The 19,880-nt window shown below is 44.9% G+C and overlaps 1 protein-coding gene across 5 annotated transcripts in view; it reads left to right on the top strand.

Moving 5' to 3' along the window:
• The window catches only part of STAG1 (STAG1 cohesin complex component), a 322,525-nt gene that overhangs the window by 168,697 nt on the left and 133,948 nt on the right, over window positions 1-19,880 (top strand). For all 5 annotated transcript variants that reach the window (XM_067538793.1, XM_067538794.1, XM_067538795.1 and 2 more), the window contains 2 exons: window positions 8,769-8,892; window positions 17,788-17,886. In XM_067538793.1, the coding sequence (XP_067394894.1) occupies window positions 8,769-8,892; window positions 17,788-17,886 (223 nt within the window). The remainder of the gene's footprint in view (window positions 1-8,768; window positions 8,893-17,787; window positions 17,887-19,880) is intronic.

Genomic DNA, 19,880 nt, shown 5'->3' with positions numbered 1-19,880 from the left:
GCGTTCCAGCACACGGTGTTAAGGGAACCTTCTGTTTCCTGCATGCCTCTTCGAGTGATGCCATCTAAGGAGAAGCCAATCATGATCTTGCTGGTAGTGCCTTCTTGTTAGTAACTTCAGCAATCACACTAAGATGTCATTCTTGGCTTTAATCTTCCCCTCCTGAAATAAGATTCTGGGTGAAGGAAAATTCCATGGAGGGAGATGGACTATTCAGCCCCAGAACTGCCTAGGAAGTTCTAGAAAAATTAAAGGAAACCAAGTGTAATGGAAAGTCCCTCGGAATTGTTCAATCCCCAAGGAGGTCTAGTGTGCCTACATTCAGGTATTGTAGATAGCAGTATTGGTCAACTTCATATTTCATGCAGAAGAAATAATATCTACAACAATCCCTTTCTTATTAACAGAGAAGGAAGACTTTTAACTTCCCCCAAAAGGGAAATTGGCTGCATTGTCGACTTCAGCACTTGGCCTTCAAGCTCCAGTTTGATGAGAAACTTTGAGAACCTCAGATCAACTTCTGCCCAATTACCCACCCACCTTCTTAAGAAAGCCTTTCCCACTCCTTCAACATGTGAAGTTTCATCACTATAGAAAGATGAGAACATTTGCACCATCTCTAGAACTTGTCAGTTCAACATTCTCTTCCGCCCATTAGTCCCTCTTTAGGGATCTCTTTCACCAGAACTCTGCTCCCTGTTGGAAGCAGATGCCAAAGATGAAATTCCTGAAGAATTTGTGGAAAGGGATTCTATTGTGGACACATTCTGATCCCAAAGAATGATAGCAAGGGGATAATGGAGGCTTACTCTGGCACCCATTATACCTTCCCTATCTACCCAAGATCAGTTTTGGAGCTCTCTATTTACAAGATGTTTATTTCTATTTTTCAATCAGATCTGCATCTTAAAACCCCTGTTAGAGCATGTTAGACTTACCGAACTGCCTCATTTCGTCGCCAGTCCCTTCAGTAGTGACCATCCACAAATGAATAGCACAGTCTTGGCTCCTGACAGAATTCTCAGCGGGTGACAGAATTCTCAGAGGGAGCAACAGGGAGTTGGAAATGCCAGGAGGTGACAGCACAGTAGAACATGTTCCTTCTTAGAGAGGAAATGGCAATACCCAATATATTTAGGAGCTGTGTGGGGGCCATCCCCAGAAGTTTTTAGGAGCATGATTCTTGCAGTGAGAAGGGAAGTGGTCAACAAACAAACCTACCATGGTTTTCTCCACAAATTACACATAACCTGCAGGATCCAAATGAGCAATTCCTTCCTGAGTGAGAAGGCTTCTAAAATGAAGGAGGAGGAGTCAGGCTGTTTTTTCTGGGCTTATCTCCAAAGTTAAAAAAAGATATCTACAGGTAAATTTTAAAAATATATAAAAAATAATTTTAAAATATTTATCTTCATCAGAGAGCTCACCTTCAGCAAAGAATGGTGAGCTACGTTGTCAGAACCTGAACAGGAGTGGATGAAAATAGAAGGATTAATACGACAGATTCTTCCAACCCCAGCGTCTTTGAGTCCATGATCTAAAGGTTTTCAGACATGCTAGAGGAATAATTGAATACCATCAATTGAAGGAATACGGAAAACACTGTGTTGAAATGCGATGTTAGATACTACTTTTCAGACCAAAAGGAAGCTGTTATCTCATGCATAAATCAATAGATATAGCCATTATGGTTGAGTGGAAAATCCCAGACCAAGAGCAGGAAGTCTCTTAAACAGGAGTTTAGGTTTTATAAGTTGCAGTGAAGCAAGAAATTTAGAACCAACTCCCAAAGGTGGATACTGCAGTAGCATCATTTGCAAAGACTTTGAAATCCCTTTAGGGTGGAGATTTCTTCTCCAAAGAAGAGACAGAAGGGTAGAGTGTTAAAATGTAAGGTTCACAGCTTCCATGCCAACTTCTGTATCACTAAATTCCCTTTTCAGGGTGATTGTAGCATAGTCAAAAGACCTAGAAAATAACAGGAATGTAAAGTTTATTTTACCTGAATTGTCTGTGGCATCCTCCTTTGTAGGATGCTTTCCTGGATATTGTACAGTCACTGCAAGATCATTGTCCTTGGATATGGTTTTTCACAGGCAGCTGTAACTGAGGACTAGGAAAGCTCCAAAAGAGCCCTTTTGCCCAGCTTCAAAGAAGACTTCTTGCATTTTCTTAATTTCAGTGAAGACCTTGATAAGAACAGCACCCTGAAGTGTAACACCTGTGATAACGCTATTCAAATTGGACATTCCTATAGGTACTATATGATTAGATGAGATTATAATTATACTATCAACAATTGAACTTTGTCAGCCCACTCAGTTCTTTCTGACACTTGTGGTGTAAGCAAAAGGAGAATCAGGTTCTATAATCTGCTTCTGTCTCCAAATACTTGATTCTGGTCTATAAGTCCTATAGTTCGGCAGACATCATTCTTTCCTACTTCATTTTCAGTTATTTGACCCTTCCAGCTACATCAGAGATGTCTGTCTTTAAAAAAATAAAAAATAAAAAAAAGAGTAGTGTTCCTTGAGTTCTATGAGACTGACATGTCAGCTTGTATAGCAAGAAGGATCATTCCTTTCTCTGTTTTAGGTGGTGTCTCCTTCAAGAAGTAGAGACAAATCATCCTGAGTTTGAATTGCTTTATGGAATAGTTTGGATTCCTTTTTTGGGGCGGTTGTTAAATCCTTCCCAAATTATTTTTAGGTTTAGATAGTGAATTTGGAAGGGGAATGATTCAGCATCTGCCTAACCAGAGCTGAGATATAAGGCATTCCCCAGCAAGAATACCCAAGTGTCTACCTGTTAGTTATATTTATAACCTTACATACTTGCCCATTTTGTTCTTTAGTTCTTATTAATTTACCTTTTAAACTGTTCTTTAACCCTTACATATTATTTACATTGCTCTGCTTATTTATTTCATTTTAAAATAAATAGCCCTTTTATTTTCTTCACTTCCTTTAGCTACAGTTCAGTGGTCTACCCCTGTGTGGAGCCCACTAACCTCCTCTTCCTCTCATTCTGGCCTGCCACTTGTACACTTTGGCTTATATGTGATATAATTACTTTTACTCCAGAAAAATATTTTTAAAACAACTGTCAATAAGAGAGAGATTCGAACATATTCTGTTCTGAAATATTGCACATTGAAATTCTTGGTAGATAGCAATTTTGATCAAACAGCACTTTTTTTTATCATGGCTCCTTCCCCAATAAGCGTAACATTTTTTTCCACAGCTCTATCTAATTTATTGGCATTTATAAAGCATTCATCCTTACAATAGCTAAGCTGTGTATATGGATTAAAAACAAACTGAGAGATACCTGGTAGGGATAGCTGATTCATTGTCCTACTCTGTTTTTAATGAATATTACCTCCATCATGAACTGACTGTTGTCTTCTCGAGTTTGAGGTTGGGGTGTATCTCTCTCAGGATGGTGATCGATGATGGTTCAACCTTGGATGTTGAAGGAACCAGGGAGTTTCCAAGCAGACATGAGGTTTCTATGTTGATGGTTTGGGAGGTTTTATAATAATATGATAATTTTCCTCCAGTATTGATCAAGTAGCCCCTGAAAGCTTGCTTCATGCTCACAGGTCACATTGATTTACATATGACCTACAACAGATAAAGCAAGAGGAGAGGCAGCCAACACACTGGTGGCAGAAGTCTCATGCCAACTCTACCAAGTGTGACATTCAGACTTCTTAAGATTGTATGCAGTGGCCATGTGGCAAGCAAGGAAAAGTTTGTTCTCTCTTCGAGTGATTGCTCATATCCATTCCACTATAGGTGTGTGCGTGCCCCGTGCACAGATTCCCGGAACTTTTTTCCCTTAGCTAGCTCCGTAGGGTCGACTCCGGCGCCCCCTGGAGTTCCGTGCTCATGCCGTGGTACATAGGGCGCTGCCGACCCTGCGGCCTCTCAGTTCCTTCTTTCCACCTGTGACGGTTACCGGAACGTCTGCCTCTTGCATACAAACGCAAGTAGCATCCCTTAGTGTTAGCTTTATTGTTTGAGTTTTTGTTTTTTAAATTAGATAGTTTAACAAGTAGTTAAGTAAATAGTGCCCTTAGGGGCTAGAGCGGAGCCATGCCCGGCTCCACCGGCTTTAAAGCCTGCACCGCGTGTGCAATGTCCTTTGCTGTGAGTGACCCTCACGACCGTTGCCTCCGATGCCTCGGGGAGCAACACAGGAAAGAAAAATGCAAGATCTGTAGGTCCTTCAAACCGAGGACCCAGAAAGGAGAGGGACGCGAGATTGAAAACAATCCTGATGGAGTCCACGCTTCGCCCGGACTCCGAGCCGTCACGTTCTCCTGCGGCACTGAGTGTCTCCTCGGTGCGGAGTGCTCCACCGGCACCGATATCGGCACCGGCACCATCGGCACAGAAAAAAAAGAAGTGGTGCGAGGCCACACGTGGACTCCCCCTTGCTACCGGGAAAGCAGGGAGTGCAACAGGAGATGTCCCAGCCACGTGCTGTGGAGAGTACTCCGACACTGGCATCTCCTCACAGAGAGCCTCCCCCGACTCCTGGGGGTGGGGGAGTGCCTCTGCAAAGGCCATTGACACCGGAGGCTTTCGCTGCGGCATGCGTCCTCATGGGCCTGCCTACGCCTCTGTCCCCCCCTCGGCTGAGGGTTCTGGGACCTGTGTCTCGGGGTAAACCCACGTTGGGTTACCCCAGTGGGTGGAAGAGACGGGAGTCAAGGTCTCCCCCCAGACGGCCAAGGAGGGTAGAGAGTGCGGGCTCCCCTCCTAGCTCCGACTTGGGGTCGTTGAGGTCCCTGGCACCGCGGCACTGAGGGCAGTTCAGGAACAAACGCTCGAGGCGAAGGCGCTACAGTTCCGCCTCGAGCAGGGACCTGAGCGTGGGCTCCGGTGCGGAGCCCAGCGCAACACCGATCTCCGGCACTGCCTGCCTCGGCACCGCCCGCCTCGGCACCGTGTGACACGTCGTGCTGCATATCTGTGTCGCGACGTCACAGGCGTCATCGTTCCCACTCTAGATCTGGAAAGTGTTGCTGCAAGTCGTTTCAAGGGAGGGGTCGTGCCAGCTACAGCTCCTCCAGCACCTCCTCCCCTCATCAGCACCTCAGACGTCGGCACCGGAGGTCTTCTTCATCCAGGAGCCGCTCTCCTTCCAGGGCTCATAAGCACCGGTCGAGTGGCTCGGGATCCAAGGGGGGATGGCTGGAAATGACCCAGCAGGTCCCCACACCTGCACCCGCATGGCCCCATGGCCCCTGGCAATGGCCATATTGGGGGCCGTGGGGTACCCAGATGGGTCAAGGGACCACCTCTATTCACTCCTCGGTGGCCCAACCAGTGCCCCCACCAACCGGCCCACAGGAGGGTCACCCCTCTGAGGAGGGGTCTGACCCAGAGGAAGGCCCTTCCGTAGGGCCCCTCCCACAGTCGTCCTCCTCCTCTCTGGATGAGGTGGCAGCCAGGGACACTAGGGCCCCCCTCTTTGACTTCAGGGGCCACCAGGACCTCCTAAGGAGAGTGGCTGATAATCTCGGCCTAGAGATTAAGGAGCTGTCCAAGGAAGAGGACCCCCTCTTTGGGGTCTCGGAGGCAGCAGGCCCATCACGCCTGGCCCTGCCTGTTCATGAGAGGGTTATGAAAATTGCTAAAACCCTCTGGCAAACCCCCTCCTCAGTGGCCCCCACCTCGAAAGGCGCTGAGCGAAAATACTATGTCCCGAAGGAGGGGTTTGAATTTTTATACACACATCCCGCACCAGGTTCGCTCGTAGTGGACGCAGTGAACCAGCGGGACCGCCAGGGTGGCCAGGGCAACACCCCTAAAGACAAGGACAGCAAGAAGCTGGACCTTTTTGGGCGCAAGATGCACTCTACTGCAGCCCTACAGCTGAGGGTCGCGAACCATCAGGCCCTCATGGGGAAGTATAATTTGAACCTTTGGTCCTCTCTACAGAGGTTCTCCTCGGGGTTGCCCCCGGACCAGGCCGCAGACTTTGCCACTGTGTCGCAAGAGGGAGTGGCGGTGGCTAAGGCGGCACGCCAGTTCGCCCTGCTGGCTGCATCCGCTGCGTCACTGGCCATCACTTCGGCCATCGTCATGCACCGCTGCTCCTGGCTCCAAGCTTCTGGTCTGTCTCAGGAGGTCCAACAATCTATTCAGGACCTCACCTTTGACTACACCGGCCTCTTCTCTGAGAGGACGGACGAGAAGCTGCATGCTTTAAAGGACTCACAGGCCACCCTGAGATCCCTAGAGCTATATACACCTCAGGCTTCAAGGCGCCAGACCCGGCCTCAGGCACAGAGGCAGTTGCAACCTCCACTGAGGCTGCCCCCCAGACCCACTCAGCCTAGGAGGGGTAGGGACAGGTACCGGGCGCCCAACCACCGCGACCGGCAGGGACCCCCTCCGGGGTCCCAGCAAGGCCCTAACAAGGGTAATGCGCCCCATAAGAGGTTTTGACGGGGTGCACGAGGGTGGCACTCCTCCCTTCCCGCTGGATCACTCCAAAGTTTTCTCTCTCAGGCTTCAGCCATACCACGCTGAATGGGAAGCCATTACCACCGACCAATGGGTCCTTGGCATAGTCCGCAAGGGCTATGCCTTACAGCTTACAGTCTTCCCCCCCAACTCTCCCCCTACCCAGTCCCTTTTCCGGGACCCCTCTCACGACCAACTTCTCATACAGGAGGTCAACTCCCTCCTCACGCTCGGTGCAATAGAGGAGGTTCCTCCACAGGAACGGGGAAAGGGATTCTACTCTTGGTACTTCCTAATCCCCAATGCCAAGGGGGGCCTGAAGCCAATTCTGGACCTCCGCCTCCTGAACAAGTTTGTCAAGCGCACCAGGTTTCATATGGTTTCCCTAGCCTCCATCATTCCCACACTAGATCCAGGGGACTGGTATGCTGCACTCGACCTGAAGGACGTGTATTTTCATATGACTATCCTTCCAGGTCACAGGAAGTTATTAAGATTTATGGTAGCTGGATACCACTACCAGTTTTCTGCCCTGCCCTTTGGCCTTTCGTCCGTGCCAAGGGTATTTACAAAATGCATGGCAGTGGTAGCGGCCCACCTGCGCCGCAGAGGGGTACAGATATTCCCTTACCTGGACGACTGGCTGATCTGGGGCAAGTCCAGGGCCCATGTGAAGAACAGCCTGGCTCGGACCTGCGCCACATGCACCAGACTGGGGCTGCTTATCAACGAGCAGAAGTCCACTCTCACCCCGGTGCAGCGCATAGAGTTCATAGGGGCCACCTTGGATGCCACCCAGGCCAGAGCCTTCCTTCCTCAGACTCGGTTCGAAAACATGACCGCCATCATCAGCGATCTCCACAGGTCCCCCACGACGACAGCCAGGCACTACCTTCAGCTGTTGGGACACATGGCGGCATGTACTTATGTGGTGAGGCTGGCTCCCCTCAAGCTAAGGCCTCTCCAAGGGTGGCTGGCCTCTGTCTATTTACCGGCCAGACACCGGCTGAACAAGGTGGTCACGGTCCCCACCCAGGTACTGTCCTGCCTGGACTGGTGGAGGGACCCAGGGGAGGTTCTGAGGGGAGTTCCCTTCAGAGACTTGGCTCCCTCAGTGACCCTGATAACGGACGCCTCCGACGAGGGTTGGGGGGCTCACATCAGCAAGGACCTGAGCACCCAGGGACTATGGTCACCACACAAAAGAGCTCTCCATATAAATGTCAGAGAGCTCAGGGCAGTCCGCTTGGCCTGCAAGGTCTTCATCAAATTCCTGAGGGGCAGAATGATTCAGGTCCTTACAGACAACACAGTGGCCATGTTTTATATAAACAGACAGGGAGGAGCGCGCTCCTCAACTCTTTGCCAGGAGGCCACTTGTCTTTGGGACTTTGCTGTGAGGCACGATTTCCATATATCTGTCTCTCACCTCCCCGGGGTCAGGAACGATGAGGCAGACCGCCTCAGCAGGTCGTTCTTACCCTGCCACGACTGGTCACTGCACCCGGAGGTGGTGACTTCAATCCCCCAGAAGTGGGGGGGTTCCCCAACTGGACCTGTTCGCGTTGTCCTGGAACAGGAAGTGCCCGAGGTTCTGCTCGCTCTGAGGTCGCGAGCTGGGCTCCCTCTCCGATGCGTTCCTCCTAGACTGGACGGGGACCCTCCTGTATGCGTTTCCCCCCCACTCCGCTCTTGCCCAAGTTCCTCTTGAAAATCAAGAGGGACAGAGCGGATATGATACTGATTGCGCCAGCTTGGCCACGACAGCATTGGTACAGCATGCTGCTCGACCTGTCAATCAATACACCGCTCCCGCTCCCGAGGCGCTACGACTTATATACCCTCTGGCCCTGACCATGTGGTTTGTAGAGCTTTACAGGAACTAAAATGGAGTCCAGAGTCACACGGGCAAGTCCTGGTGCCTCATCAGGTGTATCTCCAACTTCTCCCCCTGGGCCCCTTGCACCTGGGGCTATTTTAATGGGCCATTAAGCAGGCTATTGTTCTGCAGTCATCTTGTCTGAGTCATTACTCAGACAGCACCGTTTGAAATACAGATATATCAAATACATCTATAACTTCTATTTCACATATCACACATGAACATAAGTATTATCATCTTACTTAGCATATTACAACATTTCTAACAGTATCTGACATGGCATATCTCACATGAATTATTATGATTTTGACATATTGATGTTAACCCATATGCTAAATTCCTCCTCCCCTCCCCGTCAAACCAGCCTGACATTTGTTAAAGAGCATTATTCTTTTTTTCTCTAGTGATGCTATTGCTGAGATTAGAGCCGTTTGTATTGAGGAAATTGGAGTGTGGATGAAAATGTACAGTGATGCCTTCCTGAATGATAGTTATTTAAAATATGTCGGTTGGACGCTACATGACAGGGTAAGTAGTATTCCAGAGGATGACATCAGAAAAAATGCCTGTATCCTTTTCCTGTTCAATGTATCAACTTTTGATTATTTTTCTTCCTTTCATTTATTTCTTGACTTTATTTCAGTAGTCATCCTCTTCTTTTGTGTGGCTTAAAACCAGCAAAGTTAGATATCCAAATCTAGGTTGGTGATCCAATTGATTGCTTCAGATGACATGGAGTAGATGACCAATAAACCACTAGGATATTATTGTTTGGGACACTGGTTGACGTGATGTTCCATAGGTTGAAGTTCATTTCCACAGTCAGAAATAGGATTGGATCTAAGTCCTCTATGGAGGAGGTAGGTGCCTATGCCATGTGATGTGCGGATGTGGTTCAGAGTGGACTTTATTTTCCATGGAAGTGAAAAGCCACTGGGTTGTTCAATTGGATCCTTGATGACGTGTTTGTTTGGGATGTTGGCATCTTCCACCTCGTTTGCCACTGATTTTCATGGGGGAGCCCTGAGTTTTGGGCTCTTGCACTGCAAGCCAAAAAGATTTTCTGGATTTAAGTTAGTCTTCAGATATTATTTAGTTCTTTCTGTGTTTGGGAGATCCTTGTTCCCTCAGATATGATAGGAATCCTTCAGGAGTCCCATGTTGCAACAAATTTGGGGTGAGTGGATATACAGGAAGTTACTGTTTTGACTGATTTTTACTGTGCCTGTAAAGATATGCATGATGTTAAGTTGAGAGTCAACAAGTGATGTGAGGGAGCTATGAGCCCAGATGGTGAGCAATATTCTGCAGTAAAGTAGACTAGGACCACTGCAGAAGTCTGTAGAGTTTTTGCATTGGTTTCCCAGAGTGCCAGTTGCTGGATGAGATTTACACTTATCTTTATTTTGTCATGGATATATTTCAGGTGCTAGTGATTTTGTGAGATTTTGGTCTATGGTTTCATCAAGGTATTTTTGGATGGGATCGTATGTTATCTGATGGCCACAGTAATCCAAGTGCAATTCTGGCCTAACTGTTTGGTTGTTTAGATTAAATGCTGACAGGACTATTTTAGTGGGGTTTGGTTTTAGTCAGAGTAATGTCCTCAGCACAGACAAATTTATGTGATGATCGAGGAAGGTTGCTGGTGTACATGTTAAACAGAATTGGTGGTAGGACTGATCCCTGTGGTAGATCATTATTGAGAGTGTGTGGCCTGCTGACCTGATCACTAAGGAAAACATGAAATCTATGATTGGTCAGAACTTCTCAGAAGAATTTTATCATTGCATTGCATGGAATAATTTTACTGGCTTTTAGAAGGAGGCTATCCTTCAGACCATGTTGTAGGCCTCAGATAAGTCTAAGAAAGCTGCCTCAGTCTTGAGTTGTCACTATAATCCCACCTCAGTGTGTGGTTTTAAGGCTAATTCTTGGTTGGTACAGCTGCAGCCTGGTTATAAATCTACTTGTTCAGTTGGTAACATTGCTTCTACCAATGATCTTTGCCAGTAATATTCTCTCCATAAGTTTGTATGACATGCAGAGGAATGGAGATAGGTTGGTACTATAAAGGATTACTGGTTAGCTTCCCAGGTTTGGCAATCGCAATGACCACAGCCTCACATTGGATCCTCAGGACAAATCTGTAGGAATGGATATTAGAGAACAGTATTGCCAGCCTTTTTTTGTCCCTTAGCTCCAAGATTTTTAACAAATTCTGGCAAAACACCATCAGTTCCTGCAGCTTTCCTAGCTTTTATGAGTGAAAGGGTCTTATTGACCTCAACAGTGAAGGACAAGGATAGTAGGGAGGAGACAGGTAGTAAGCTATTTTTCAGAGCATTTCAGGCACACTGTGCTCAATAAACTTGTCCCCTGGTGCTTTTGTGTTCATAAGAAGTATTCTTGCACTCACATCAGCTGAGACTTAAGGATTTTGATGTTTCTATGGGTTTGCAGACCCATGCTGGTGCACTAATAGCCAAGTTTAGCAGCTGGAGCGAGTAAAGTACAGAGCTCCAACCATCTCAGTCCATCTTTGACAGTACACTAACTTCAATGACTCTAGTAAGGATGTTGAATATTTGGGTCACCAGACACTTGGTATTCCTTTCTGTTTCTGGTTTCAGCAATGGGATATATCCTTTTCGATGGCCATAAGGGATGTTTTTTCTTGTAGCTATTTGGGTAAGCTGGCTGAAACAATCAATTTTCAGGTGGTGTTGGATTCAGTTGTCGCAGTGAATCCTTGCCAGTTTGCGTTTTGAAAGTCCCATTGTGATTTAGGCAATTACATGTTTCCTGGGTTTTCAATCCCAATACGGATTATCACCAGTTGATGCTGACTGTGTGGAAAGTGGTCAAGAATAGTTTTGGAGGGATTCTGAATTAGTCTTTGGTGAGGAAACAGAGATCTAGGTTGTAGTGGGTTCAAACGGGCAGAATGAAAAGTGCCTCTGTCTTCCACATTGAGAAGGAGTAGAATGGTCATCAAATGAAGACATATAGCAAGTGCCTTGCCTGCAGTATCATTACTAACATAACCCCACATTGTGTGGTTGCTATTGAAATCTCGAACATATATAGCCCAGCTGATAGGCTGTGGGTAATGGGAGAGAAGGCTATGCTGCATTTTGTGGTTTATACACCTTAACTACCATTAGATTGCTGATTCTTATTGAGATGGTAAAAATTCCAGAGTTGCTCCTGGAGTCATCTTGTCATAATCCTTAATGCCCTGCTTACATAACTCCAAGACTGAATTTTGGATATTAGAGAGAGGTGACGAGATTGTAGCTGGCAGCATGGCAATGTGATTCTTGACTGTCATCTTTGATATGGGTTTCTCACAGAGTAATGACTTAGTTTGCATTATGTGAGACAACACAATCACTGTACCTTCGACATTCAATTGCAAATTCGAAGGGCTGGGCCTACAATCTCTTAGAGTGGCTTTGGAATGAGTCACTTTTTGCAGGATAACTATTTCCATAGCTGTTTGATGCAGGGCTTTGAGTGACATTTGGATGCCAATTTGATAACTTCAGTTGCACCTAAGCATGTGACAGGGCAGACCATGAGAAGGTTGTCATCACCTGCCCATATCAGTAGTTAAATTAAATAACCATGTGCTGGCTGATATGACATTTTTTTATGGGTTCTGTCTTCACTCAAGTGTCTGTCACCTGTCCCCTCCCATATTGCTTTTCCTCTGGTCATAGGAAAAGGGGGACTGGTGTTTCAGGGATGCCTGTGAGAATCCCTGTATCTGGAATAATATGGAAGAGAGACCTCAGTGGTGCCTTCCCCTGAACATCCCTACTGTCAGAAGAGAAACTTTAACTTTATTACATGCCGCATTAGTCTTTCAGTCAACTGGCTATTGAGAGGAATAAATTGGGCCTCTGAGTCATCTTTAGTCAACAGGAGGAGACAATGAGCTTTGATATCCTCCAATCTAGAGAGGAAGGAAATGCAAAACTTCCTATACATCCTGGGAATGTACCATGTGTTGGAAGCCCAGAAGAAAGTGGCTAAAGTTCTCATTCAGGAGGGCAAGCTGATTTCTCAACATTCACTGAAAGCAGCCTATGGTGCTTCCAATACAACAGCTAGAGCTTAGGCTTCTTGCATTACATTTAAGAGCGACTCCTGGTTGTGGGAGGGAGGAAGGGATGGACGGATGGACAGACGGACACACACACTCATTCTCACTCACTTACTTAAAGGCCAGAAGGGACCATCATGATTATTTAATCTGACCTCCTGAAGTCCTCCTGCACATTGCAGGCCACAGAGCCTCGCCCACCTACTCCTGTAATAGACCCATAACCTTTGACTGAGTCCCTGAAGTCTTCAAATCATGATTTAAGGATTCCAAGTTACAGCGAATCCACCATTTACTCTAGTTTAAATCTGCAAGTGACCCATGCCCCATGCTGCAGAGGAAAGTGAAAACCCCAAGGTCTCTGCCAATCTGAAATAGGGGAAAATTCCTTTCTGATTCCAAATAGGGTGGTCACTTTGACCCTGAGCATATCAGCAAGACCCACCAGCCAGACACCTGGGAAAGAATTATCTGTAGTAAGTCAGAGCCCTCCCAATCTTGTGTCCCATCACTGGTTGTTTGAGATATTTACTACTAGCAGTTGCAAATCGACTACCTGCCATTGTAGGCAATCTTATCATACCATCCTCTTCATAAAGATATCAAGCTCAATCTTGAAGCCAATTAGGGGCTTTGCCCCCACTGCTCCCTTTGGAAGGCTGTTCCAGAACTTCACTCCTCTGATGGTTAGACACCTTCATCTAATTTCAAGCGTGAACTTGTTGATGGCCAGATTTGCTTAACTCCTCTCCCTCCCTGGTATTTATCCCTCTAAAACAATCATATCTCCTCTCAGCCTTCATTTGGTTAGGCTAAACAAGCCAAGCTCTTCAAGCCTCCTTTCATAAGATAGGTTTTGCATTCCTCTGATCATCCTAGAAGCCCTTCTCTTCACCCGTTATGGTTTGAATTCATCTTTTTTAAACATGGGAGACCAGAATTGCACAAAGTATTCCAGATCAGGACTAACAGTTTTTGTATACTGGTACTAACACTTCCCTATTTCTACTGGAAATATTTTGCCTGATGCATCCTAGGATTGCATTAGCCTTTTTCACAGCTGTATCCCATTGGTGGCTCGTAGTCATCTTATGATAAAGTAATATACAGACAGGTCTTACTTCTCCTCTATCACTTCCAACTGATATGTCCCCAGCTCATAGCAAAAATTCTTGTTAGTCTCTCAATGTATGACCTTGCACTTTGCAGTATTAAATTTCATTCCATTTCTATCACTCCAGTTTTCAGGGTCATCCAAATCTTGTATGATATTTTGGTCCTCCACCGTATTAGCAATACCTCCCAACTTCGTGTCATCCAGAAATTTTATTAGCATGCCCCTCCTTTTTGTGCCAAGGTCATTAAGAAAAACGTTAAATAAAATTGGTCCCAAGACCCATCCCTGAGAAACTCCACTAGTGATCTCCCTCCAGCATGACAACTCACCTTTCATTATGACTATTTGTAGTCTCCCCTTTAACCAGTTCCTTATCCGCCCTTCAATTCTTGTATTAATCCCAAGCTTCTCCAATTTAATTAATAATTTCCCATGTGGAACTGTATCAAATGCTTTACTGAAATCCAGATAGATTAGATCTAATGCATTTCCTTTGTCTTAAAAAATCAGTTATCTTCCCCAAAGAAGAGATAGGGTTGGTCTAGCAAAATCTACTTTTTGAAGAACCATGTTGTATTTTGTCCCAATTACCATTTACCTCTGTGTTTAACTACTCACCCTTTCAAAATCTGTTCGACGACCTTGTATACAATTGAGGTCAGACTAACAGGCCTGTAGTTTCCATTAGCTTAAAACATTGTACCCAGCTTCTAGGAAGCAATACTCTTTCTCCTGAAGCACCTGTTATAAAAGGCAGTGCAATGTTCCCTTATCAACATTCTGAGAGTTTGTCATTCTCTCCAGTGTACCGGAAAGCAGTCTAAAAACAAGTCTGCAAGACAGAGGTCTCCGGGAGGTTCCTTCCAGTCTTCAGCCTCCTTAGTTTTGATTCATTTGTCAGGAGCAGAGAACCAATTTCGTTATGTTCTCTTCTGTATTCCTACCTTCCTTTATGGCACCAGGTCCGCTACGTAACAGCTTGGAAGCAGAAAGTGCAGAATGGCTACTGCATCCTGTTTAAATCTAGGCTGCCTCTAAATCCTGCTTCCACATCTCTGTTCACAGATCCTTCTCATGAGATACTACTACTAGGTGAATTCTCTTCTACAGAAGGAGCCATAGAAGTGTTCTGAGTCAGTACCAAGGGAAAAGTTTCTACTCCAGGTACTTACTCAGCTGAAAGAACCTCTGCCCCATATTGTCTTTTGGAAACTGAAGAGTTTCATCAAAAGATAAATTCTGCCTGTTGTCTTTGGGAAACACCCCCCCCCCCTTTTTTTCCCCTTGGATTGTCTGTTTTTTCAGCCTAAAGAACATGTACTTCCATGTACAAATATAGCTAACTCACTGGAAGTACCTTAGATTTTGTATGAGCAGCAGATGCTTTCAATGCCAATTGAGCTGTCAGCAGCGTACAGAGTTTTCACCAGGTGCCTGGCAATGATGGCTGCCCACTTAAGATGGAAAATCAGTGTCTACCCTTATTTAGCCACCTGGATGACTAGGGTTAAATCCAATAACTTACTCAGGTTATGAGTTTAAACAACCTGCAATCTTTTCCATATCTTGGGGCTTCATATCAACTGGGAAAAGTTCTCCCTGGTCTCCACACAGCAGATATTCTTTCAATATATACAGTTCTGGATTCCATAAAAGTCAAAGGAGAGGTCTGCAGCAATCTCACTTGAAGTCAAAATCCTTTTATATCAGCAAGGTTTTTCCTGAAGCTGGTAAGTTTGATAGTTTAAGCCACTTATGTCACCTCCTAGGCTTGTCTGAGGAGGAGACCTCTCCAAGAATTACAGTAACCCACCTGATGCTTTCTATACCTTGAAGGATCCTGAGGCAGCTCAGTTGGTGGAACTGCATAGAAATCACATTAAAAGTGTCCGTTTCATCCCTCAAGCTTCCTCAGCAATAGTAATCACAGAAACTTCCAAGCTAGAATACACTCTACCAAGGACTGACAATACCAGCCTCTCATGAGTAGGAATATGCCACGGTTCCCCAAAAGGAAAGAGTTTACTTACTAGTAACTGTAGTTCTTCAAGGGTTCCTTCTGTATACTCCCACTTCCTACCCATCTTCTCCTCTTGGTTTATGAAGTTCAGCAGAAAGGAACTGAGGTGGTTAGGGTTCTGACCACCTCAGTCTTAGTCTCTGAATGTTCATCCAGGTGCTAGTTAGAACAGCCCTCTAGGTCCAGTAATGAGCACAGCAGGGGCAGACATAAGAATTAAGCCCCATGTCTTTTTCATGAGGTTTCAGTGATTTGTATTATTTTCTTGAGGTGTCTTATGCCTCAAGGTTGCAAAAATGGAACAAAGAGGACCCAGGGAATTACAGACCAGTCCGCCTAACTTTGATACCTAGACAGATACTGGAACAAATTATTAAACAATCTATATGTAAACACCTGACGGATACTAGGGTTATAAGGAATATCCAGCATGGATTTATCAAGAAGAAATCATGCCAGACCAACATAATTTCCTTTTTTGGCTCACTAGTCTAGTGGATTGTGCTTTTGGCACAATCCTACATGGTGTTCTCATAAGCAAACTAAGGAATGTGGTCTAGATGGAATTAATTGAAGGTGGGAGCACAACTGGCTGAAAGACATACTCAGAGTAGTTATCAAAGGTTCACTGCCAGAGTGGGAGAGCATATCTAGTGAGACGTCCAGGGGTCAGTGCTGGGTCCAGTACTATTTAATATTTTCGTTAATGACTTGAATAATGGAGTGGGAGAGTGTGTTTATAGTTTATTGTTAACACCAAGATGGATGGGATTGCAAGCACTTTGGAAGACAGAATTAGAATTCAAAATCACCTTGACAAATTGGAGGATTAGTCTGAATTCAAAAAGATAAAATTCAGTGAAGACAAATGCAAAGTACTTCACTTAGGAAGCAGAAATCAAATGCACAAATGTGAAATGGGGACTAACTGACCACTGTCCCCATTTCACTGGCTGTGTCCAGTTCTGAATGCCACACTTTAGAAAAGATTTGGACAAATTTGAGAGAGTCCAGAGGAGAGCAACAAAAATGATAAAAGGTTTAGAGAGCCTGACCTCGGAGGAAAGGTTAAAAAAAAAAAACTGCACGTTTAGTCTTGAGAAAAGACAACTATGGGGGAACCTGATAAGTCTTCTAATATATTAAGGGCTGTTATAAAGAGGACAGTGAACAATTTTTCCCCATATCCAGTGAAGGTTGGACAAAAAAATGGGCTTAATTTGCAGCAAGGGAGATTCAGGTTAAATATTAGGAAAACTTTCTAACTCTAAGGGTAGTTTAAGATCTGGAACCTTCCAAGGAAGGTTGGAAATCCCCATTATTGGAGCTTTTTAAAAACTGGTTGGACAAACACCTGTCAGCTATTGTCTAAATTTACTTGGTCCTGCCACAGCACAGAGGAATGGACTTGATGACTTCTTGAGGTCCTTTGCAGCCTGACATTTCTGTAATTCGTTGATTCTATGATATTGTTACTTAGATGCACTGCTTTAACACTATATTTTGCTTTGTGAACTTTTAAACAGTAAATTCCCAATTATAACATTTTGATTACCTACATATGGTATTTTTCAACATTGATCCTTAGAGTTTGTAAGTGAACCAGGTTCTGGCAAAAAAGTTACCTGTAGTTTGTTTCCTGACGATAGATAGGTTCACTGGATTGGCACTTGTCTACCCATCACCTCCTCATAATTAGAGATATGTATTTTTCTTAGCTTTGTGTACCATACAGTGTGTTTGAAAAAGCATTGAGAAGAGGGGGTCAGTCTTTTGCATATGCAAAATTCATCTTCAGAAGACAAGAATTTCAAGTAATTCTTATATTTTCCTGACTTATGTTTTTTGTTCTGTTTTTTTATTTGTTTCCAGCATAAACTGATAGAACCTCTAGAAGCCAGCTTTAGACCCAATCCTGCCTCCATGAACTTAAGTAGTGCAGGCTGGGTCTTTTCTGTATACAGAAGAAGAAGTATAAAACTTGTTTTTGTAGAACCTCCCCATTGTTCTTGCACATTTTAATTTAAGTGTTAAATTGTTTAACAAGATGGTTTTTGGTAACTTATTTACACAGAATTAGTGTACACTAAAACTAGATTACTGTATAGATGCTACTGAATCTTCATGTATATTTCATTAGGATATTTTGGCTAATCTCAGTGTCCTTTTCTTTAGCAAGGTGAAGTAAGGTTGAAGTGTTTGAAAGCTCTACAGAGTCTGTACACCAACAGAGAGTTGTTCCCTAAACTGGAACTATTCACTAACAGATTCAAGGTAAGAGTGAAAAGAACAAATGTGATTTTTTTAAAAGAATATACAGTGATAGAATTATGTCTCATCTATCTGGTAGTTTCACGTTTCTTAAATCATGTTGTGATGTCGTGTCGTGTCCCCCGTCCCCCCTTCCCCGGCCCCCCCCCGTCCTCCCCCTGCAGTGTGGACTGGTGTGTAGCTGTGTCACCCTAATTCCTCACTCCCAGTCCCTGACTTACTCTGCTTTGCTGTGCGAACTACCCACTCCTGAGTCAGCCCACTCCCAGCCTCCTGCGAGTAGTCAGTCCCTAGCCTAGTGAAGGAGTGCTTCTGGCCAGCCGCTCCTGGGATGGACTCCCAGCAAACACCCCCAACCCCAGATGCAACCCCGGGAACTGCCGTTTTGCAGGGTTCAGTGCAGTACATTATGTTGATGGGAGAGACATCTGCTGTATGCATTCCATCAGTCCCTCTAATTCCCAGATATGAACATAGACAAGACAACCATGATCCTCATAGCACCTGCTTGACCAAGAGAATACTGGTACACAGACCTATATTAGCCATCAATTCAACCACCCATAACTCAATCACTTGTGGAGGATCTCTTATCTCAGAACCAAGGGCAAGTCCCTGTACCCCAATCTGTAATCTTTCCATCTCACTGCTTGGATAATCTAAGTAACATGGGAAAAAAAATCTGTTTTTAGGATGGCTAGGTCATTTTGGTAAACAGCAGAAAGGACTCCACAAATCACCTATACGGAGAAATGGGAAAGATTTTTGGTCTGTGCTAAATCACATCAGTTATCAGCTGGTTGCACAAAGATCAGACACATATTGGATTACCTATGACATTTAAAATTTTTTGGTTTCTCAGTTCAGTAAGAGTCCATTTAGCAGTCATTTCTGCGTTATGTCTGCCAGTCAATGGATTTTCAATCTCTTTCCATCCTTTGGTAACTAGATTTCTAAAGGTACTTATATATGTTTACCCTCCTGTGTCCAATGCAGTTCCTCCGTGAGATCTGAATTTAGTCATGCTTAAAGGGTTCCCCCTTTGAATCTTGGCAACTGCATCCTTACTGTTGCTGTCAATTAAAACAGTGTTTCTGGTAGCAGTTACTTTTGTGAGTAGGGTGTTTCACAGTATTCTACACAGACAAGTTCTCTCTCAGGCTGCACCCTGAGTCTATGCCTAAAGTTGTTGCTGCATTCCATCTCAGATGCACCATATACCTTCTGGTGTTTCCAAACTTCACTCTAGTAAGGCTGAGGTAAAGTTCTATGCCTTGAATGTTTGGAGGGCTCTGTCCTTTTATATAGACCATACAAAATCTTTCAGATAATCTCCTAGACTTTTTGTAGCCTATGCTGAAAGGTTTAAAAGACAAACTGTTACGGTTCAGTGTATATCCACTGGATTTCTGACTGTATCAAGCTCTGCTGTGATCTAGCTAAGATCTCTCTTCCTCTGAGGATAACAGCCCATTACACTGGAGCTCATTCCACTGCATCAGCCTTTTTGAGCAACCTACCTGTAGTGGAAATTTTGTAAAGCAGCAACATGGTCATCTTCACATACTGTCTCCAGACACTATGCAATTATTAAACCTTTCCAAGCTGATACAATCATGAGCAAACTGGTGCTGCACACTCTCTTCAGGTAATCTGATGTCCCACCATCTGCAAGAAAATTGTTGTTGAGTCACCTACTGTGGAATGTATGTTCGCACAGTCACTCAAAGGAGAAAAAGTGGTTACTTACCATGACATACCAGGGTACAGTCCAGACCAGTGGGGGGCTGTGTCACCCCTCCCCTGCAACCCTGGGTGCCTTGAAATGCCTTGCTGAAGTAGCTTCCACCTGGCTTACTCACAATCAGCCTTCCAGCATGCAAGCCACACCTTGAGTGTCTGTGTGTAACTTTAGTCTGCTAGCCATACTGGGGTTACACTCTGGCTCTTACCAGCTTTGGTTATACTGCAGGGTGATCCCAACACACCCTCAGTTT

Source organism: Emydura macquarii, unplaced genomic scaffold, assembly GCF_026122565.2.
Source record: "Emydura macquarii macquarii isolate MOO-44397 ecotype Brisbane River unplaced genomic scaffold, CSIRO-AGI_Emac_v2 contig_499, whole genome shotgun sequence".
In the NCBI taxonomy this organism is placed as follows: domain Eukaryota; kingdom Metazoa; phylum Chordata; order Testudines; family Chelidae; genus Emydura; species Emydura macquarii.
Note: the sequence above shows the minus strand (reverse complement) of the source record. Positions and strands in the feature narration are given on the sequence as shown.